The sequence below is a fragment of the Cladophialophora carrionii genome (genome assembly GCF_000365165.1).
Source record: "Cladophialophora carrionii CBS 160.54 unplaced genomic scaffold supercont1.6, whole genome shotgun sequence".
In the NCBI taxonomy this organism is placed as follows: domain Eukaryota; kingdom Fungi; phylum Ascomycota; class Eurotiomycetes; order Chaetothyriales; family Herpotrichiellaceae; genus Cladophialophora; species Cladophialophora carrionii.
The window spans coordinates 2,635,613-2,656,773 of NW_008481831.1; the positions used below are offsets into that span (position 1 = coordinate 2,635,613).

General features: G+C 54.1%; 8 protein-coding genes across 8 annotated transcripts; 4 read left to right on the forward strand and 4 right to left on the reverse strand.

Annotated features, from left to right (window-relative positions):
- Nucleotides 1-463: 463 nt before the first annotated feature.
- Nucleotides 464-2,775, forward strand: G647_07925 (uncharacterized protein; the record flags this gene model as incomplete). Its single annotated transcript, XM_008732237.1, has 2 exons — nucleotides 464-722; nucleotides 770-2,775. 2 exons carry the CDS (start codon nucleotides 464-466, stop codon nucleotides 2,773-2,775), a joined length of 2,265 nt encoding a protein of 754 aa, XP_008730459.1.
- A 644-nt stretch (nucleotides 2,776-3,419) lies between these two features.
- Nucleotides 3,420-4,036, reverse strand: G647_07926 (uncharacterized protein; the record flags this gene model as incomplete). Its single annotated transcript, XM_008732238.1, has 2 exons — nucleotides 3,420-3,760; nucleotides 3,931-4,036. The coding sequence occupies 2 exons, from the start codon at nucleotides 4,034-4,036 to the stop codon at nucleotides 3,420-3,422; spliced, it is 447 nt and encodes a 148-aa protein (XP_008730460.1).
- A 1,244-nt stretch (nucleotides 4,037-5,280) lies between these two features.
- G647_07927 (triosephosphate isomerase) lies at nucleotides 5,281-6,368 on the reverse strand (the record flags this gene model as incomplete). Its single annotated transcript, XM_008732239.1, has 4 exons — nucleotides 5,281-5,552; nucleotides 5,636-6,135; nucleotides 6,208-6,227; nucleotides 6,351-6,368. The coding sequence occupies 4 exons, from the start codon at nucleotides 6,366-6,368 to the stop codon at nucleotides 5,281-5,283; spliced, it is 810 nt and encodes a 269-aa protein (XP_008730461.1).
- Nucleotides 6,369-7,265: 897 nt separating this feature from the next.
- On the forward strand, nucleotides 7,266-9,563 carry G647_07928 (pre-mRNA-splicing factor ATP-dependent RNA helicase PRP43; the record flags this gene model as incomplete). The annotated part of the gene is made up of 1 exon (XM_008732240.1): nucleotides 7,266-9,563. One exon carries the CDS (start codon nucleotides 7,266-7,268, stop codon nucleotides 9,561-9,563), a length of 2,298 nt encoding a protein of 765 aa, XP_008730462.1.
- A 1,687-nt stretch (nucleotides 9,564-11,250) lies between these two features.
- On the forward strand, nucleotides 11,251-12,439 carry G647_07929 (uncharacterized protein; the record flags this gene model as incomplete). Its single annotated transcript, XM_008732241.1, has 2 exons — nucleotides 11,251-11,935; nucleotides 11,988-12,439. 2 exons carry the CDS (start codon nucleotides 11,251-11,253, stop codon nucleotides 12,437-12,439), a joined length of 1,137 nt encoding a protein of 378 aa, XP_008730463.1.
- A 1,004-nt stretch (nucleotides 12,440-13,443) lies between these two features.
- On the forward strand, nucleotides 13,444-15,456 carry G647_07930 (uncharacterized protein; the record flags this gene model as incomplete). Its single annotated transcript, XM_008732242.1, has 1 exon — nucleotides 13,444-15,456. One exon carries the CDS (start codon nucleotides 13,444-13,446, stop codon nucleotides 15,454-15,456), a length of 2,013 nt encoding a protein of 670 aa, XP_008730464.1.
- A 217-nt stretch (nucleotides 15,457-15,673) lies between these two features.
- G647_07931 (uncharacterized protein) lies at nucleotides 15,674-18,271 on the reverse strand (the record flags this gene model as incomplete). Its single annotated transcript, XM_008732243.1, has 1 exon — nucleotides 15,674-18,271. The coding sequence occupies one exon, from the start codon at nucleotides 18,269-18,271 to the stop codon at nucleotides 15,674-15,676; it is 2,598 nt and encodes an 865-aa protein (XP_008730465.1).
- Nucleotides 18,272-19,116: 845 nt separating this feature from the next.
- G647_07932 (uncharacterized protein) lies at nucleotides 19,117-21,106 on the reverse strand (the record flags this gene model as incomplete). The annotated part of the gene is made up of 6 exons (XM_008732244.1): nucleotides 19,117-19,410; nucleotides 19,466-19,887; nucleotides 19,945-20,110; nucleotides 20,170-20,481; nucleotides 20,534-20,879; nucleotides 20,952-21,106. 6 exons carry the CDS (start codon nucleotides 21,104-21,106, stop codon nucleotides 19,117-19,119), a joined length of 1,695 nt encoding a protein of 564 aa, XP_008730466.1.
- Between the last annotated feature and the right edge of the window lie 55 nt (nucleotides 21,107-21,161).

Here is a 21,161-nt window from a genome sequence, read left to right on the forward strand (position 1 = left end):
TTCGTCATCGCCTGCCTCAGGCCAAGTTCATCACGATCAGGACAGGGAGACTCCGCAGCAGATCGAGGGACTGCAAAATCTTCCGCTGCTCTCCACAAGATGACGTTTAACGTTGATGGAATCGCAAGGCTTGATACGGATCTTTTTCCACCACTTAGATGTTAGATGTAAATTTCACCCCAGGTGCATGTGGCTGAAGCATCACCACGTCTACAGCCACGCTTACCTAAGTGAACAGCTGTCACGTGGGAGCGCGAAGCTGCCTGAACGCGCTTTCATTTCCCCGCCTCCATTTCGGCTTCGGATTATTCTGAACAAACGGAGTACTGCTTAGACACGTCCAGCTGCCGTTCACTAACAGCGTAGCTTTCTTTATTGACCCCCGTTCAAGAGCTTTAACCGATCACATACCAGCGTTACTACTCTGATGGTATGACATAGTGGCACCCCCCAATCTTGCAGTATGGCAGGTCCCTCCAAACTCAGGGCCTCGAAACGTCCATTCCGTGAACAGAAGAAGCAGATGAAGCTCCAATTCTCGCCTCTGCCATCATCATCATCGCCCGCGAAGGAAAGATACAACGCCGCCGTGCAAGATCGACTGGCTGGTATATCCTATGAAGGAGCAAAAGATCCAACTCGAGCAGCCCGTAGGCTGTCGCCCGAGTCAGCCTCTTTACCCAGTCCCGAGCCTTCCTCCCAGATCGCAGGCGAAACCCAAGGTATGATAGAGTACATGGATTGTAACCACGAAGCTGATCGGGCTCAGAGGCTACTGAAATGTCTCCGCATGCCCCATTCCCATCCTTGCTCACCCACGACCGCGTCACGCACATGCGATTGGGAAGTGATTCCGATGAAGACGATCCGGTGTCGCCAGCTCAGAAGAGACGCAGAGTCTCCAGTGCCTTACAGCTAGTTCCTACGCCTACATCAATGCCTTCGCGACGATCTAGGCGGTTGCACCAGGGTTCATCCTCTCCACTGAGATCAAGTATACCGGCCTCGGATGAAGACGTATCGGACGAGCTGCAAAGCTCACCACAAAGAAGGAGGTCTGGTAGGCTGCGAAGGAGATTGTTGTCACACACGGCACGCACCACCAGATCAGAGTCTACCCACGGAAACGTCTCGCCCCCCACACTCTCCCCCGCCAATAAAGAATTGACGTTGTCCGATATTGGATCGCCAGAAACAAGTGACAATGATGTGGTCATGGTAACAAAACCTACTCTCCGGAGGAAGTCAAGAATAGATATGGACGATCCTTTCGTCGTCAACGACGACCAATTGACGGCTGCTTCAGACGAGGAGCATCCGAGATTGAAATCACCGAAGAAAAGCAAGATCAAAAGCAATGTTTTCATCGTGAGTGATGATGAGGTTGAATATGTCTCTTCTGAAGATGAAGACGATGACGACGGCGTGCATGCGCCTGTCAGAACCCGCCGGCATCCATCAATGCCCAAATCTTCATCCAAACGCCGCGAACGGACCCGAGAGGAGCAGGACGAGCTGGACGAAGATCTCCAGGATCTGCAAGACTCGGACCAACGGACTCCGCACACCGAGACGCGCCGGACGAGAGGCGGCCCCGTTACTACTGAAAGAGACAAAACAAGGGAGCACTTCGACCTTCTGAAACGAAGACGCGCTGGCGAAAAGATCACTCGCATTGCAGATTCGGATGAAGACGAGATCGATGGAAATGTGGAGGCTGCTGACATCGAGTTCATCGGCGAGCCGGATGATGACCTTTCTGAAGGGCAGTCGGACACCAGTGGTATGGACTCGGGGGTACACGACCGCGATGTGGAGCACGTCGTGGACGAAGACGATTTTATCGAATATGATACTGAGGGCAGGCATGGTCGACCACATCAGGACATCCCTCTGCAGTTCACATCATTTGCGTCTAAGAAGCCAAAGGAATTGTTCATTCATATTATCGAGTGGATGGTGAAGAACAAAATCGCGCCGGCCTTCAACCGGGAAGACCCTGTCTACAACTTGGCTTTTGCTCGAGTAGATGACCAAGTCCGGGCGCAAGCGGGAAGCAGGCTGATCTCTTCTGCGTGGGGAGACCAGTTCAAGCACACAATCTTGGCCAGGCCGAATATGAGGGTCGTGGCACTTCCAGGCGAAGACGAGGACCACATGCGCACATGCGATGCTTGCAACCGGACCAACAATCCAGCTCGATACGAATTCGTCTTCAGTGGCGAACCCTACTTCAAGAAGACATTGGAGCCTGTCGACAACTCGGATGATGAAGAGGACGAGGAAGCAGAGGAGAGGGAAAGAGCTGACAGTGATGATATTACATATGACGAGGCGGGTCATTTGATCGCCTCGTCGAGCACACGCTTCTTCCTGGGTCGCTTTTGCGCTGCCAACGCCGAGATGGGCCACAAACTGACGCATTGGAAATACCGCCTGAACGAGTCACTCATGGCTTATCTGGAATTGCAAGGCGTATTGTCAGCGGACGCGATCGTCGCTCGCGAGAAAATGAACAAAAAGAAGCGTGAAAAAGAAGCGGAAAACATCGTGGACAGCATGGAAGCGACAGGCGTGATTGATACCTTCTGGAAAGACTTCGAGAACGATCTCAACGATGCAAGGTTGGGTATGGAGGACTTTGAGAAGAGAGGCGGCCGGACGAAGGGGAGGGCCGGCGCCATTCGAGCGAAGAGTGGCAGGTTAGTCAAGGAATGGGACAAGGATAGATTGAAAGTGGCAGTGGCCCTGAGCTCTGACTCGGAGGGTGAATGAAGGCGAGTTCGGGGTGGTGCATAAGGAAACTTCTCTCTGGGGAGTATTGTGTACAGGCTTCGACACAGGAGCTCTGTATTGATGCCCATTTGAAATCTGCAAACAGATGGCTTTTCTACGAAATCACGGTTGATGAGTCGTTGAGCATCGTCTTGGAGCATTTCGAGGGTCTGAATATGGGTAATCTGGACAGAAGACGGATATTTGCTGGTCTGAGGTGTCTTGGATATGCCCTGCTCGGCTCTCCGTATCATCAACGACTTGTGCAGCGGACAGCCATATAGCGCAGATCCCAAATCCCAAATCAGGGCGTCTTTGAGTTTCAATGTCCGATTATGCTAGTAACGACAGAGGTGAGATGAAATTCTATCCCACCTAGTAAGGACTCTTGCCCCTATTCTCCGGCATCCAAGAACGGTTCAACATAAGAAGGGGATGATGTGTTCATGTCGGCGTGTTGTACAAGTCCTCCGCAAAAGCCTCCACCTCTCGCTTGTTTGTCACACGCTCGGCGGAAGTGTTCAATAGTCGAGACTCGATGCGCGTGGATTGGCCTTCCCAATGGCTGTGGTCATCCAGTGCCTCAAAACACCTATGCCGTCCTCGCTTCTCTCTCTTCCTCTCATTTCCCACTCTCAAGGTGTTCACAATGCCGGCTTCGCCTCTCCCTGCCCAGGCTGTATCATCCCCTGTGCCCCCTGTTCCATCATCCCCCGTTGCCGCTCCTCCTCCATGTACTGCTGTTCCTCGCCTAGTGCGAGCGCATAAGGGATGCCCAAGAGCAAAATACTCGTCGCGATGACCCACAGGCTTTTGCCGCCGTAGTTCACCGTCGTGCTCGTGGCGGAGTACAGGGACGACGAGGCGGAGGAGATGCGCGCCCTGGCTTTGGGAGGGATGATGTCGCGCAGGGCGGAGAGGCGGTCGAGGAGCGATTCGTCCAACTGTGGGGAATCGGCGGCGTCGTCGTCGGAGATCTCAGAATCTAGCGCGGGAAATAAAAATGTTAGCTGGTCCGATCGATGGTAGGGCATGGCGTTTATTAACACTGCACGGCAGAGTGCACAAATAATGAAACCGGAGGAGCCCCAGTGACAAAGCAAGAGAACTGAAACAACAGTCGATGATGCGGACAAGGCAGATCTGAAGACATACCGGTGTCGGTGTAGTCATCGTCGTCGTCGGCCAGGAGAGCGCCATCGGCGGTGCCTTCGGGCTTGTTGACGAAGTGCTCGTCTTCGAGTTCTTCGAGCCTGACCATTTTGGAGGTGCTTTGTTGGGGATGATACTGTGGTTGGGCTTTTCAGACGTGCGCGCTGACGGAGCGTGCTTGGGCAGCGGTAACTTGGTAGGAACTCCGACTGGTATGGAACGACCAAGCTGCAAGGATGGATGGTACAGTTGGTAGGGTCAAAGTGATGTGATGCCGTGATGGAATCGAGAAATCTGGAGCTCGCATGCTCGTTCTCCGCAAGTAAATTTTGGCCTTGAGCTCCGGCGCGGCTTAAAGCCTTAAGCGCACATTATTGGGTGGAGCTTTGATACTTCTAAAGAATCTTTCCTGGGCAATCTTCTCTTGTCGTACAAGAGGACGAAGCACTGTATCATGCAACATATTGGGAACGCTCTGGTCCCTCCCAAGGGAGAATGAGGGTGTCGGTACCTGGATGTCACTAGAGGATGTTGTTTACTCCTACGCGGACAAGCCCCCGAGTATATCAAACTTAAATGCTTTGGCGACAGTCCTCGGTTTGACAGTAGCATACTCCCTACAGCCACCGGCAACTCAGCTGGCCGACAATAGCACAAACGGATATATTGAGATGATGAACCGGCTCGTCGAGCTCGGCGTCGATACGAAGGGCCAGGCAAAATACCGCTGGACTTCTCTGCATGTGGCAGAATAAATGGGACATCTGGCAGCGGATCGACTTCGCGATCTGGTGGTGTCGAAGTGCCGGAATGCCTAGGCTCCACAGCCATACATGTATCGATGCAACACTTCCAAGCTGGTACTGTTCGCATTCTGGCCGACGCACCAAGCCAGCGCTGGACTCGCATGGGACTGGACAATGACTCTGCACCCGCTGGGGAGTGCTTCTATGGGTACACATCTGCCGCGAAGAATGGTTTCGATCGTCAGCTTGGACCAGCCGCGATACATACCCATTCGGACAGCATAGTGGAACGGCGGCTGGCTAATATTGGGCTTCAAATTGTCTGTGGGCAACCTTCAACGCACGTGAAGAGCACGGGTACGAGGAAAGAGGTATGTGAGTGCAAGGAAGATATAACAGCCGTCTCTCTCCCACTGTCTTGTTTGCATAATGGGGTCAGCTGGCTAAAGGCAAGGTGAAACCAAGGTACACTTGCAAGCTTTCCCGACTCCCTCAGGAACGACTGGCTCACTCAAGTGCCGAGAAATATTATGCTGTTCTTGCTAATGAACTGGTTCCCTGGTGACCGTGGGCTTCATCCTCCGTGTCCTACTCGGTCTCTATAACCTTAGACATTGGCATTGATGATTTCGACGACTAATAAGAAGGTTAGCGTGCTGTCGGATGCAGCTCCATTGTGAGGGAAGGTTAACGCACAAGCAGGTTTCAAGCTGGCACCGCCAACCAAGAATCCATCCACGTCGGGTTGCTTGGCCAAATCTCTGCAGTTCTTCTCACTGACACTTCCGCCATAGATGATTCTAGTATTCTCAGCAACTTCAGGCGAGACAGCCTCGCTCAGCCATTTGCGGATCGCGGCATGGACCTCTTGTGCTTGTTCTGCAGCCAGGGTTAGTCAGTCCAACAATCAGACATTCAGGCAGGCAACATGACCAATGCCCGACACGGACATGTTAACATACCGGTTGTGGCGACTTTCCCTGTGCCGATGGCCCAGATCGGCTCGTATGCAATCACGATATTCTTCCAGCCATCCTTTCCGATGGTCTTATTCACCGCCTGTAATTGCCTTGTGACCACATCGGTGGTAATGCCCTGCTCCCGCTCCTCGAGACTCTCGCCACAGCACAAAATGACACCGATACCGCCATCCAGCGCGGCTTTGGTCTTGCAGGCAACGAACTCGTCTTCTTCACGCAGGATGGTCCGGCGCTCGGAGTGGCCCAGCAGCGTCCAGGTGATGTTGCTGTCTTTCAACTGTGCTACCGAGATCTCGCCGGTGAAGGCGCCGTTGGGCCGGTCAAACACGTTCTGGGCCGCAACTTCGATGTTGGGCGAGAGGTGCTCACGCGCGAGCAGGAGGTATAAGCTTGGAGGTGCGATGACGACTTCGGTATTAGGATCGAGCTTGGAGGTGGAGAGGTTGTGGACGATCTCTTTGATGGACTGGATCGTCCCATTCCTGCAACATTGCGTCTCGTCAACTACTGTTTTCTAGCTTGTGAATGAGGTAATGTTCTCGTGGCAGATATACATTTTGAAGTTACCACCGACCTGGAGACCGTTAGCTGGTACTCGCACTGGGGGCAATCTCGCAGTAACAGGAACGAGGCCTTCATTCAGCACTTTCACAGGAGAGATCCCTGTCCCAGGGTAGGGCAGAGCAGGTTAACTTACAAAGAACTTGCGACCCATGTTGGCGGTTGGGTTTCTTGCTTCGAATTACCAAGGTTACGTAGAGCAAGTAGGGTGCTTCAAGCGTTGTGTGGTGCTTAGGAAATTGAAGTCCGTGCCAGCGAGCTCAACAAGGACGAACGGCAAAATATGTGCAATGGGGCACTTCGGAAAGCGAGCATCAAAGGACTCGGAAACAGCTCATTGAAAATGCAATCGGCCTCTGTTGACAGCGGGGCTCCGTTGCCAATGACGAGGGGCAGCGACTAAGATGCCAGCCGGGGGAAGCTTTGCCGAGCGCATATTCCGGCTTTTCACGATAGAACCAACACGGCGACAAGAGGAAGAGGCCGGATCTTTTTCGTCATATGTGAGCCGTTATGAGATTGGGATCCTGGCGCGACTGGCCTAGCATTGCCCAAACATTGATGTACAGTGATCTGCCTGACACCAGGCCTGAGAGAGGAGGCAAAGATCGAGATGGGGCAGTGTTTGACCCCCAGAATGAGGCCGAGACGCCGTGCATGTCATTGATATCTCGTCGTCTTCATCGCGCACGAAAGGATGCAAGAATCCTGCACCTCGTAGGGCTTGGATAAGAGAAGAGTGGGGTCGAGACGCACAGCCTTGCACAAACCCACAAATGATTCGCAGTAGTGATGACCTCAGGATGTGCGTGGATATGCAACGGAGACGCAGTGAACACAAACCGCGTTTCTCGAAATATTTTCTGCCTCGCGTGCATTGAGTTGGTTCTCCCTTTTGCGATCAAAGGGTGATCCTCAGCAGAGTGTCAGTCAGTCTTCTCTCTGGCTTTAGGGCTATCCTTCCCTGCTGAATCCGTATTCACTTGGCGTCTGTCACCTCCCTGTGCCGTTCCAATCGCCCTAACTCTCGGGCTTCCGCACTTGTAGGGCGATGGCAGCCAAACGCTCAGACAATATTGACGGTGCCCCTGCAAAACGCCAGAAAACGTCCGGCGAGATGGACCCTCGAAACAACCCATATCTCGCTCACCACTATGAGAACGACACCAACGGCTACTCAAACGGCACTTCGACCCCTCCAATCGTCAAAGATGGGCCTCTTTCCAAACTACAGCGACATAAGACGACCGCCGCGCAGGCCCGAGAAGCCGAAGATGGCAAAATCAGCCCTTTCACAGGTCGTCCTCATTCCGAAAGATACTTCTCCATCTTGCGCACCAGAAGAGATCTCCCTGTCCATGCGCAGCGAGACGAATTCCTCCAGTTGTACCAGAAGTCGCAAATTCTTGTCTTCGTGGGCGAGACGGGTTCAGGCAAGACCACACAGATTCCGCAGTTTGTCATCTATGACGACTTGCCTCAGCGAGAAAAGAAACTGGTTGCCTGCACCCAGCCACGGCGAGTCGCTGCCATGTCCGTGGCGGAGCGCGTCGCTAACGAGATGGATGTCAAACTCGGTGAAGAAGTGGGCTACAGCATTAGATTCGAGGACATGACCAGCCAGAAAACGATTCTCAAGTACATGACGGACGGCATGCTGCTGAGAGAAGCCATGAACGACCACGACCTCAAAAGATATTCCACCATAATTCTTGATGAGGCCCACGAGCGAACATTGGCCACCGATGTGTTGATGGGTCTACTGAAGGAGGTCGTGCAGCGGAGACCAGATCTCAAGTTAATCATCATGTCCGCCACCCTTGATGCTCAAAAATTCCAGCGCTACTTCAACGACGCGCCTTTACTTGCCGTCCCTGGACGAACTTTTCCCGTCGAAATCTTCTACACCCCTGAGCCTGAGCGCGACTATGTCGAGGCTGCGATCAGAACCGTCTTGCAGATCCATGCCACAGAGCCTGAAGGAGACATCTTGCTCTTCTTGACTGGCGAAGAAGAGATTGAAGACGCATGCCGCAAGATCTCGCTGGAAGCGGACGAGATGATCCGTGAGGCCGACGCTGGTCCCATGAAAGTCTATCCCCTGTACGGCACGTTGCCTCCTGCTCAGCAGCAGAAGATCTTCGAGCCAGCGCCACCGCCTCGCAAACCGGGCGGCCGTGCAGGACGCAAGTGTATCGTTGCCACCAATATCGCCGAAACGTCTTTGACGATCGACGGCATTGTGTATGTGGTTGATCCAGGCTTCTCCAAACAAAAGGTGTACAACCCGCGCATTCGAGTCGAGTCCCTGCTGGTTTCACCGATCTCGAAGGCTTCCGCTCAACAGAGAGCTGGTCGTGCCGGTCGTACTCGGCCTGGAAAGTGTTTCAGACTCTACACTGAAGGTGCATTCAAGAAGGAACTGATTGAGCAGACGTACCCGGAGGTCCTCAGATCCAATCTCTCATCAACCGTTCTGGAGTTGAAGAAACTGGGAATTGACGACTTGGTCCATTTTGACCTAATGGATCCTCCTGCCCCGGAGACTCTGATGCGGGCACTGGAAGAGCTGAATTATCTCGCATGTTTGGACGACGACGGCAATCTGACGACCATGGGTAGACTCGCATCTGAATTTCCCCTAGATCCAGCACTTGCGGTCATGCTCATCTCCTCACCAGAGTTTTACTGCTCCAATGAGATCCTGAGCTTGACGGCTCTGCTGTCCGTACCGCAGATCTTTGTGCGGCCGGCATCAGCCCGAAAACGTGCAGATGAAATGAAGGCCCTCTTTGCTCATCCTGACGGCGATCATCTGACGATGTTGAATGTTTACCACGCTTTCAAGGGCCCTGAGGCACAAGCCAATCCACGACAATGGTGCCACGATCACTTCTTGAGTCTTCGTGCTCTGCAATCTGCCGACAACGTCCGAATGCAACTGAAGCGCATTATGGAGCGGGAAGAATTGGAGTTGATGTCCACGCCATTCGAGGACAAGAAGTACTACGAGAACATTCGGCGTGCCCTGGTCTCGGGATTTTTCATGCAAGTTGCTAAGAAGGAGGCCAATGGCAAAACCTACACTACTGTCAAGGATAACCAGACCGTTCTCTTGCATCCGAGTACCGTGCTCGGCCAGGAGAGTGAGTGGGTTGTTTACAACGAATTCGTCCTCACCAGCAAGAACTACGTGCGGACAGTTACAAGTGTGCGTGGCGAATGGTTGCTCGACATCGCACCAGGTTATTACGACATAGACAGTTTTCCAAAGGGAGAAGTGAAGACCGCTCTTCAAAGACTCCAAGAGAGGGTGGCTCGACGCCAAAAGATGAAGGGCGGAAGATAGACATGCGGCTGCGGGTATCCGAGTTGTGCTGTTGGATTCGAAAGCTGCGGTTAGAGCATCAATACGGCAACCACACGAGCGTCGACGGCGCACCCACACCTGGTCGGCCATGGAAACGGAATCTGTAAATGTAGTCACCTGAAAAGACAGGCATCAGAGATGACTGCCTGGGAGGCCAACTATGTCTTACTACAGGCTGATGCGCACGTGCTTTTCTATCTGTTTATCGCCATCAAACCCCATGGTATCTCCTGCAGTATAGTATCTTAATGGACGACTCTGGTGCCTATCCAAGGCGACAGACATCGCTACGGGATACGAATTATGATCCTTGTTTACTGCCGCGTGAGTCTTCCATCCCGTGGTTCTCACCTGTTCTACTGTCCTGTGGCGACTGCTTCTGGAACCGACAAGCATATGTGGCAGTTGTCGAGATGCATATACGAGTTGGCTTGGACACTTGCCTGTAAAGGCAACATGTCCTGCACGTCCTGGGATCGAGGCTGTGCCTGGTTCTGCCCCACGAGGGCCCTGACACCTAGCTGGACCAATGGTCGAGTGTCTTTCTAGCCATCCAAATCTCTTGCAGATGTCGATACTATCTTAGGCTCCCCGACAATGATCCTCGTCGAGTCGGAAGAATTCCCAAGCGGTGAGGGTGAACCCCGCAGCAATGTCAGCGCGGGTGTGCTTGGAACCATGTGTTGCAAGCGGCGACGGAGATCGTCCAGTAACGAGCGTCAAAAATCAGAGGGTCAGCGCATGTGTGGACTCGTGCGCCTGGATTCGTGGAGGCGGTCGCGCCTCGTTGCGAGGAAGCTGATAATGTGTTGTCATTGTCTGGAAGGCGTCTGGCGATGAAGGGGTGAAATTGAGCAGCGGTAAAAGCAGCGGCAAAAGCAGCGATGGCGAAGCGGCCCGAATTCAACGCTGACAAAAAATTGCCCGTCTTGCGCGCAGTTCTCAAATGTTTCTCACTGTTCTTTCTTATCCGAGTCACCACTTTCCAGTTGAGGTTCATCGTGCATTCCCTTTATGAAGGTCTGTGAGAGTCGTTTCCATCTCCTAGCCTAATTCGTAGCGGTCTCAGGCCTTGCTCAGGCATCTCTCAACCATATCGTTGCCATTGGCTGCAATGTCACTGCGTCTCACCTCTTTCTCAGCCTCACGAGTTGTTCCTTGCTAGCACGCCGCGTCAATTAACATGCCTGCCTCCCCGCTTACATGGCTGCAAACAAGGTGAGAGACTAAGCAGTGCGCGCCTCATCCCTCTCGGCGTGGGCTGGTCGGCCTTCTTGGCGTGGCAGTGTATGTATTGAACACTGGTGGCTTCGGCCCCTCCATCGGTCGGGCGTCTCGTAGAGGCGTAAACGAAATGCGTGCTAACTGCCTTTTCCTGTGGCGATGTTCCTTGGGTTCTATCATTTCTCAGCGATTTGTGCAGCATCGCCCCCGAGCTCCTGCCACTGTTACTCTTAGAGTTTCTATTGTTGTGTCTGTGCCCGTACACTGGCCCTGATGTTGGCGGGCCTTGTCCATATCCCTCTGTTGTGTTCGCATCCACCCTTGACAGTCTCCCGTCCTGACCTTCATGACCGTTCCAGTGCGACATACACCCATTCTGGGATGAGGGATCAAACAGACTATGGGCTTCGAGAACAACTCAATTTACACACCAGATCTCATGATGGCGCACATCCGACGACAAGATGCCTTCGATGACTCCGACTACGTTTCATGTCCCGTTGGAGGAGAGTGGTGGAAGTGCGAAGACGTCAACTACCCGACCTTCATAGGATGCTGCTCGAGTAATCCATGTTCCGGTCAAATGTGTCCGGAAGAAGATCTATATCCCCTGGGTTTCGGTTCTGTCACGGCTCCGACCCCCGACTATCCAAATCATTCCTGTCCGTATGGCGGACTCTGGTATACCTGTGCAGCGAACACTGTGCCCTTTCAGGGTTGTTGCGAGAGCAACCCATGCAACGGGCAAGGTTGTCCAGCATCGGACTTGCGAGCAGCGGCCGTACACACCGTCGTGGTGGCGGGAACGTCAACGTTCACTGTTCCTTCCTCGGTCGCGACGAAAAGTCCAACTACAACCACTTCCACAACAGACACTACGACAACATCGGAGCCGACGGGAGAGGGTTCAACGTCAGCCTCTTCTGAGTCAGTCTCGGAATCCATCGATGTAGCTGCGATAGCTGGTGGCGCCGCAGCTGTTACAGTTGTCCTGACAATCATCCTAGGAGTGCTGATCTGTTGGCTTGTTCGAAGGAAGAGGATGAGACTAGCAGAGATCAATTCTGCTCAAGCTGGGACGGCGCCGCAAGACCCAAAGCCGTTCTACAAAGATCCTTTTGGCGCGAGTCCGTGCATGCATCCAATCCTCGGTGGTCTCTTCCAACTGACTTCTCCCAGTTATCTCCCCACTTCCTCGATACAGCCGACGACCTCCATCTTTTGGATACTCTCAGGCACCTTTCTCTCCCGCTCCCACGTATCAGTCCGCACATGTCACTCATCCTCCCCACACCGAACCTCAAGAAGTCATGGGTCTTGGCCTGTCAGAAGTCGAGTTCAATCGCCGCGCCAAGTCAAGATCTCCAGCAAACCACCATGTAGATGGGCCTATCGAGCTTGCGACTCAGCGCTTCTCTGCCACCAATCCCGAGGCTGAGGCCAAGAGCCCTCTTCTAGAAGCACGGCCGAAGCAGAAACCCAAGCCTAACTCCAGGGCAAAAAGAGAAAATGAGGACACGCACCCGAGGCAGTCACGGCTGCGGAGTCGCGCAGCACTGGTGGATTTGCGCGCACAGGCATCCAGAAGTCCCTCGAGGGGTCCGGCAGAAGGATTCGGGCCGAATGATTGAGCAGAACTGCGGAGGGGCCATATATTATCAGACATACACGTGTCAGAATAACGCAAGTACTACTGGACAAACAGTCTGAGCCTCGCAGTGTCCAGCGTTAGGGACGCATTGTTACAAGAGCGAGCCAGAACCGAAACACAGCTGCGAAGTGCAGGGTCGGATCACCGGAATTTGGTCATCGCGGTATGCTCGAAACCAGATTCAAGAACCACAGAAGACCGGGACCATATCACGACTGGGTAGTCGAAGCTGTAAGGACCTACTGATCATGATTTTGGGGTGCAATGCCGCTCGCGCAACTCGGGGAGATCTCGCAGATGCGAGCCTTGGCAAGACATCCAGAGTTTGCCGAACAGTGTCCAGCCGCAATGGTCAGCAGCACAGGGGCATATGGTCGGGAGGGACGTATCACCTCAGCCTATGCGAACACGCCCGCCCGTCACATGTCGAGGATAGTGTGGGTTGCACACAGTACACCTCCGAGAGTGAATCTTGCCAAGAGATTACATTGATGCCACCTGACTTTGAGTAGAAGGGTTATGAACATAGACACGCACACTGTCTATACTGGCAGCCTCCTATTGTATGCAGTACACACTAACGGGAAAGCCTGGTGTCAAAGAGCGATAATTGATTCCAGAGGACACTCCAGACAACCGCGTTCGCCAATGGACTTGATCTCATTGGCTCGGACGTCTAGCGTGTCGTCTTGGCATGTTTATGTAAGCGAGGATTTTCTCAAGCCGTCCTTTGAGAAAGTTGAGACCAAAACCACATTGCGAAGTTAAGCACCCATAGACTCTATCACCCTAGATTTTATGTTGCGGTGCTGCCCATCATCCGCAAAGGAGTCTCTTACTCTTCTAGCTTCTTTTCGTCCCCTGCCAGGACGTTGCTCACGTCTCCTGAATTCTACAATCCAGCACCGCCCACTCACTTATAGCTTTCGACCATTCGTCTTCAAGGGGGAGGACAATGCTCGAAAGACCGCCACAAAGGCCCAAATGCAGAAACGCGAGAATGGTCCTCCCAACCGAGGTGGAAATAGGATGCAGAAACGCGCAAATGTCCCCAACCGAGGCGGCGGCAGTGGGGGTGTTACGAAGCGATTCAAAGAGCAGCCTGGTCGGGAAAACACGACCACCGGCACGGTAGAGGAGGTGTTGGACATTGAAGCCCGGACTCTTCTCGCCAAGTTACGGCTTGATGAAAGCAGTGCTGGGGCCGGTGAAGGGGACGACCACCAGGGTATTTCGAACGGCGACTCACACCACAAAGACCGCGGATCAGAGAGGCTAGAAAGGCCAGGACCACAAACCGAGCTGGACCTCGAAATCCAGGAACTCTCCTCGACGGGCGACGGGCTAGCATACGCTGGCAAGAAAATGGACTTCATCTACGTGGTCCCCTTCGCCGTGCCCGGCGACAAGGTCCTCGCCAAGACGTACCCGCAGAAACCGGACCGTCGGCCGTGGACGAGAGTCGACCTCGTCAAGATCGTCTCACCGTCGCCGAAGCGCAAAGGCGTCACCCCGCAGTGTCCTTACTTCGGCGTCTGCTCCGGGTGTCAACTCCAGATGCTGCCGTACGAGGAGCAGCTCGCGCACAAGAAGACCATCGTGGAGAAGGCGTTCCGGCACTTCTCGGACCTTGACCCTTCGCTCGTCCCGCCCGTGGACGACACGATCGGCTCGCCGCTCAGGTACGGCTACCGCACGAAGATCACGCCCCACTACGACGGTTGTTCGCGGTCGAATCCGTGGAAGCAGGGCGACCAGCCCCCGCCGTTCGGGTTCGGGAAGAAGAACCAGAACCAGGGGAAAGTCCTGGACATAGAGCAATGTCCTATTGCGACGGAGATCTTGAACGCCGGGCTGAAGATCGAGCGGGAGAAGGTGGCCCAGACGTTTTGGAAGAAGCGGACCGGCACGACGGTGTTGTTGAGGGAGAGTACGAAGAGGGAGATGCTTCCGGTGTCGAGATCTCTCGAGGTTCAGCATGAGAATGAGAATGAGAATGGGGAGAAAGAGGGTGTAAATCCCAAAGGCACTGCTGCAACCACAACAACAGAGCAAGAGCAAGAACGAGACCTCTCCTCCCTCCCGCTGGAATTCCCTGGCCCTCCATCCTCGTCCTCATCCTCGTCCTCAACCTCAACGTCGACCTCCCCTTCCTCCTCCACGTCGTCGACAACCACCCAAATAACATACACGTACCAAAACAAACACTTCCGAGACCTAAAGACCTACACGTCCGACCACCGAGCCGTCACGACCGAGCACATCGGCCCCTTCATCTTCAAGACACAGGCCAACTCGTTCTTCCAGAACAACAACTCCATCCTGCCGACCTTTCTGGCGTACATCCGCGACCATATCCTGCCTTTGCCACCGCCTTCATCTCCGTCTCGGTCTCCACGTGTGCCCTCGGCACAGACAGACCCCCCGCCGATCAAATACCTCCTCGACGCGTACTGCGGCTCCGGGCTCTTCTCCATCGCCCTGGCCTCGCGCTTCTCCTCGGTCCTAGGCATCGACATTGACGAGGCCTCGATCCGGTGCGCGCGCGAGAATGCCACGCTCAATGCCTCTGTGCACAAACACCTTCGCGCAGTTAGCGCCAGTGCCGGTGGCAGCAGCAGCAGCAGTAGCAAGGAAAGTAATCTCGGCTTCATCGCCTCGGACGCGCAACATATCTTTGACGACGTGCCTTTCCCCGCGGCGCAGACCGTGTGCATCATCGATCCGCCCAGGAAGGGCGCGTCGCGAGACTTTCTCCACCAGTTATGCGCCTACGGCCCCAGGCGCGTCGTGTACGTCAGCTGTAATGTGCATACGCAGGCGAGGGACGTGGGCATGTTGGTTGCCGGGGTAGGGTCGGAGGTGGAGGATGATGGCCGCACGGGGCCTCGGAAGCGCTGGAGGTATGAGATTGAAAAGCTGGGCGGGTTTGACTTCTTCCCGCAGACAGGGCATGTCGAGGGGGTGTGTTTCTTGAATAGAGTCGAAGACAGCTGAGGCGAAAGTAAAAAGAAAAGCGTTGAGTGTGATTCAGATTGAGCTGAAAAAGAATTCTAGAGGGATTCAGTGCGTTAATATCACCTGTCTGATTGCAATACGGCTCGGTCGAGGTCCTGTGCTTCGGTGCTCGATCAGAATGATAATATAATGCTCATAGAGCGGAATAGAGGTGGATTAGAGCCCAGTCGCCATCATCTTCATCCTTGCGCAGAGGCTACACCACGAACGCGTCGGCCTTGTCTTCGTCCACAACTATGGCACCGATATCTGCCGCTCGATACCAATTGCTGTTGAGCGGTACCCATACACCAAAGACCTTATACTCGGGGAATGAATCAGACGGATCAGAATTGCTGGTTCGAACTGCTTCGTAGAATGGAATATGGGGTTCGCCCTTCAATGCAATGGTGATCGTGTCCTTCTTCTGCGCGCGAGCCTGGCAGAAAGTTTCCCAGTGAACGAGACCGATGCATGTTGTAGATCCGGCCTCAGTCCTCCTTTGTTGCTCAGTCCCGTCGCGGACGTCGTCGCTATATTCATGTCTTCCGGCAGGGTCGGCGTTTGACAAATTGTTGTTCTCGTTGGCTAACCCTGGAGCCCATCGTGGGTCTGACGTATCTCCTTGGGTTTGAAGAGGATGCCACTCACCGAGGATAACTCTTACTCCCCTCTCCCGACAGAGTCTAACATCCAGGAATAGCATCTCACAGACCACCTCGAAAACCGCTTCCACGAGAACGGGGATTGGCATGCTGAAACAATGCGACATGAGTCGTCCCAGGGCCGGGTTCCTCGGTGACGCACGCTCAATGATTCCCTGGAGGCAATTTTGCACCAAGCCGGATAAGCACTGTCGAGGTGCAACATCCAAGAAGAGTTCGGTGGCCTTTTTTCTGTCGGTAGGGGTTGGTATTTCATTGACAACCAATACCAGACACGCTCTACAGCCCTGTACCTGCTCCAGAGGATCGTCGGACGCCAACATCCCTTGCAGCTTGGCTGTCGACGGAACTGAGTGTTCGAGCTCAGAAAGTCTGTTTCGACGCCCGGCTGCCGACATGCACACGGCATTGCAGAACCATATGAAACCTGTCATTGTGTCATGGCGGGCAAGCCAAGAGGCGAAAGACAGGGCTTTCGAAGCACAGCTTTGCCAGCTTGATCTAGAGAGCTTCAGAGGAAGACGACCGGTTGTCGAAGAAGCCACACTGTCCCACCATTCGAACATGCCGTAAATGTGGCGTACATCTTTTATTTGCCTAGCAATAGTAATTTCAGACGCATCAAAGCTCCAGGTCTCGTCGCTTATTCCAAACAGGCCAGCGGGACACGTGGTGGGGATTAGCACTGGTCGGACCTTTCGCAGCTGTCGCAGGAAATCTTTCAGCAGCATATTGGATGGCAGGTCTTGAAAACCTGGTGGTGGGTCATAGAAGTCCGACTCTGCGAACAGTGACAGCACGTAGTCTTTTGGCTGACTAGCCGAGAGTTGCAAGTGCCACACGGAAATCATCTCTTGGATGATCGCAAGCCACGGGGTCCAGGCCATGTGCTCATCAGCAGTTTGTCGTGTTTCACCAAGAAGAAACGCAGCCACTTGCATGTCGGATAGTGCATTGTGCTCGTTCAGGTCAAAAAGGGTGTTAAGGAAATCTCCATTGTGTACCCTCACCGCTTCCAAAGCTTCAGAGTCATCGTACCCGTGCTTGCCTTTCAATTGCTGAAGCAACAGTCGGGAATAATCGTTCATTTTCTCCAGCTGCGTCTGTAAAGGTGTACTGAGGAAGCAACACTCGGCAACCTCCACATCCGCAAAGACGAGTGTGACCGACCGGGCATACCTGTACTCCTGGTTCGTCCAAATCCGATAAGGCCATGAGCAGACGCCGTTCGAATTGAGGCATATGGATGCATTTAGAGTTACGAAAAGATCAACCTGGGTGGTGTCCACGCCCACAATTTCGTCCACCGCAGATCCCGCGCTAGATGAACTGATCGGAACCTCTTTCGACACAGCTTCGTACGCCTTTCTCAAGCACGAGCAAAGACTACCGGGCCATAGTATAACAACAGGCAAGGTTCTGAAGATTGCCGGGATTTGTGCAAGGGAATGTCGTATCTGCTCGTCCTTCTGCTGGAAACACACTTGGTCAATCCAACAAGCCCCATATTTGTTGGTGAACTGTACAAGACGTTCGAGCACCGAATTGACTCGCCACTCGGCCCCTAGTTCTATCCACACATATTCTGTGGGATGGGATTCCCGGTGTCCTATGCAATGCTTGGTGCGGTCGAATTGGCCCCAAGTATATGATATGGCAACGCCGTTTTCCTTGTGCAGTTCGACTGCGGTGGTCTTGATGCTCAGGTGCGTTTTGCCAGGGCTGGGATCCGTGAACACCTGACAAGTACATCTTCGGAAAGTCGCCAGTTTTACTGTTTGGGCTGTTGAACTCTCTTGCGTGCTGGAGTAATCTTTCACCTTGCTCTTGAGTACATCGACTTGGCCGTTGGCCGCAGTTGCTTTGCTACACTGGACGCCGTCTTGGAGATACTTTGGCCCGTTGCTGAGGTGGCCCGCGTCCTTCTGCAGCTCCTGTCTCTCCCAGGCAATTTCTCGTACAAGTTGAGCAACTTCTTCCCGCCTGTTTTGAATCTGAACCCAACCTTGATTGATCCGTTCGTCTCCCTGCCTTATTGATTTTTCAATTTGTCTTGATCTTTGTCCAAATGGGCTGCTCTCCACCTCAGGTCCCAGGGCGAGCTTCGCAGCCTGAATGAGCTTGGCAGCCTCGGCGGCGTACGACCCCATGCTGAAGCAGACTCAGGCTCCTTAGCGGTTGTTGTCAGTGTAAATGTCCTCTCCGATCGATGACCATGCCACCAGGCGGCGTTGTTGACGATCGACGGTCGAACAAGCTATTGGCAACGTGTTGGACTAGAGAAGATGATGGGGAAAAGACATGGAGATGGATCAAGTTCTCCCCCCATCGTCAACAATCAGGCTGGAAGGCGGTGGGAGTCTGTCTGCCTTGCCGCCCAAGCCCTCCTCAGGCTGAGACGGTGGCGGCGGCGGCGGCGGCAGCCGATGGAGACTGGGTACCGAGCAGAGGCATGTACAAGACGCGCCCGACGGGATGGCCATGTTTGTGGCTGAGTGCATGCAGACCTTGCGTCCATGGCAGTGCATGAGAGAAGGTCGAGTCCGGGCGATGAAGTGGCAGAAGTTGGCCAGTCGGTCAGGTGCATTTCAGATGGTGAGTGGCCATGAGGCAGTCATTGGAGGTTGGAAGGCGCCGTGCGGATTAGGGCTAGTGGGAGCCAATGGCCCCAGGGCACCTCCGCACCATTGGAAGCGGTGTTGGAAACCCCGTTGACTGATGTGCTTTGTACACAGGACTGTTGGTTTGTGAAAATTAATTTGATGATTCGCAGTGGAAAGAAGCCAGTTACTGATACTGTGATCTCAACTCTGCTATCATCGAATCCTCCTCGTACCAACTACTACTGCGTGACACGACACATCCACTGACACGCCAACAAGAAGGCCGACGCAACGCGATGTGGTTAACACGATGACAGGGTGGACAAGGCACTGTGCCGGTAGAGCCCTGATGTCGCTGCAGTCTCAGACATGTGCCTCCCACCACGAGCATCCTAGAAAGCAGATCCCCGTCTCGCATTGGATTCGACGATTTCCTTCTCCAACACGCCATCCTTGGCCATGCTGTGCGCAAAGGTAGTCGTTGGCCTCCACTTGGCCGAAGTGCGCGGTGTGGTCTCTTCCATCATCTTGTCGACCTGTTCGAGGGTGAGGCCCTTGGTCTCGGGCACCAGGAACCAAGCATACACGAACGCAGCCGTGCAGAGACCTCCCCAGACGAAGAAGACCGACGACTTCAAGTCGCCGTGGTCTTCGCCGACCATGTATGGCGTGATGACGGCGATGATCTGTAATCTGTCAGTCGATGCTACGCTCCTTTAAGGGGTTCAAGGTCAAACTCACCGTGTTCCACAGCCAGTTGGAGGCAGTTGAAAGGCCGACGCCACGCGATCGGATGGGCAAGGGGAAAATCTCGCCAATGACAATCCATGCTCCGGGACCCCAGGTAGACGCGAAAAAGAAGATGAAGATGGCAATGAAGGCGATCTGGGCGTTGACCGCGGGGATATTGTCGGCAAGGCTGGTCTCGGGATCGGAGGGATCGGGATGGGTATGGTTAAACCCGACCGAGACACCAATAATGGCGACCAGGAACTGGCAGATCAACATGCCCAAGGCACCCCAGACCAGAAGAGGCCGGCGGCCGAATCGCTCAACGGTCCAGAACGAGAGGGGCGTGCTGCAGACGTTGACCAGGGTGAAGATGAGCGAGATGAGGAAGGTGTTCTCGATCGCGCCCGTCGACTGGAGGAAGGGTGTTGAGTCTGTGCCGCGGGTCAGTATAATGGAGCGTCACCAACTCTATGCGGACACCAACTTACAGTAGAAGATAAAGTTAACACCGGTCCATTGCTGCATCATCTGCAACGAAGTGCCCAGGATGGTCCGTCGCAAGTTCGACTTTTGCACCCACAGGCTGCCCTTGAAGCAGTTCGCCCAGCTGGAGAACCAGCCGCTGTCGGGGATGACGGCTCGCTCATACTCCTCCTGCGTCCTGTCAGCACTGAACCTCCTTGCGTAAAGCAACATCTCTCTGAAAAACTCACATTCGCGACAATCTCAGCCAGCTCGACCTGCACGTATTCGGACTCGCGAGGCTGGCCCCGCAGCTTCGACAACGAGATGGCAGCATCTTCGAGTCGCCCCTTCTTCACAAAGTAGCGGGGCGAATCCGGGAGGGTGAACAGGCCTCCAGCCAAAATGATTGCCCACGCGAACTGGATGGCAATAGGGATCCTATATGATCCGGTGTCTTGGCGGTCTTCCGTGGCATACACGACGATCGACGCCAGCATAATGCCGATGGTAATGCAGAACTGGTAACCTGCCACCAGGGCGCCTCTGACTTTCCTCGGGCACTTCACGGCGAGTCAGCATATGTAAAGATCCTTTAATCGTCGAGGTACTCACAATCTCGCTCATGTACAGGATCACGATAGCGCTCTCAAAACCGACACCGATACCAGCAACAATACGTCCCGCGACAATGGCGGCCAGCGCATCACCCTCTCCTGTAATCATTTGGATGACGACACCGATCATGTAGATGAAGCAGCCCAAGATGACGGTCCATTTGCGACCGATAAAGTCGGCAGTATCACCACCAATGAGCGCACCGAAGAATGTGCCTGCCGACAGGATCGAGACGATGAGCGATTGATGGGAAGAGCTGAGAGCGTCGGCAGTGGGACCCTCCACTGCCCGGATGAAGATCTCGGACCCGAGAACACCATTGATGTATCCAGAGTCGTAGCCACTGGTCGCCGTTAGCAAGTGCAGCCACGACCATGGAAAAGGTACCGCAGGAGCTCCGCGGCTGAAGACCTACAAGAAGATGCCGCCAAATGAAGCAAAGGCGCACATCAGATACGCCTTCCAGGTAACGGGGGCTTCGATGCTGTTGACATCGTCGGTTGTCCTGAGGGCAATGGAACTGGTACGGCCACGTTCGGCCTCGTGGTGAGTCTCTTTGGAGTCGGCCATGTTAGCGGCAATAGAATGCGTGAGGCTTCGAGCACATGCGAGAGAGACAAACAGC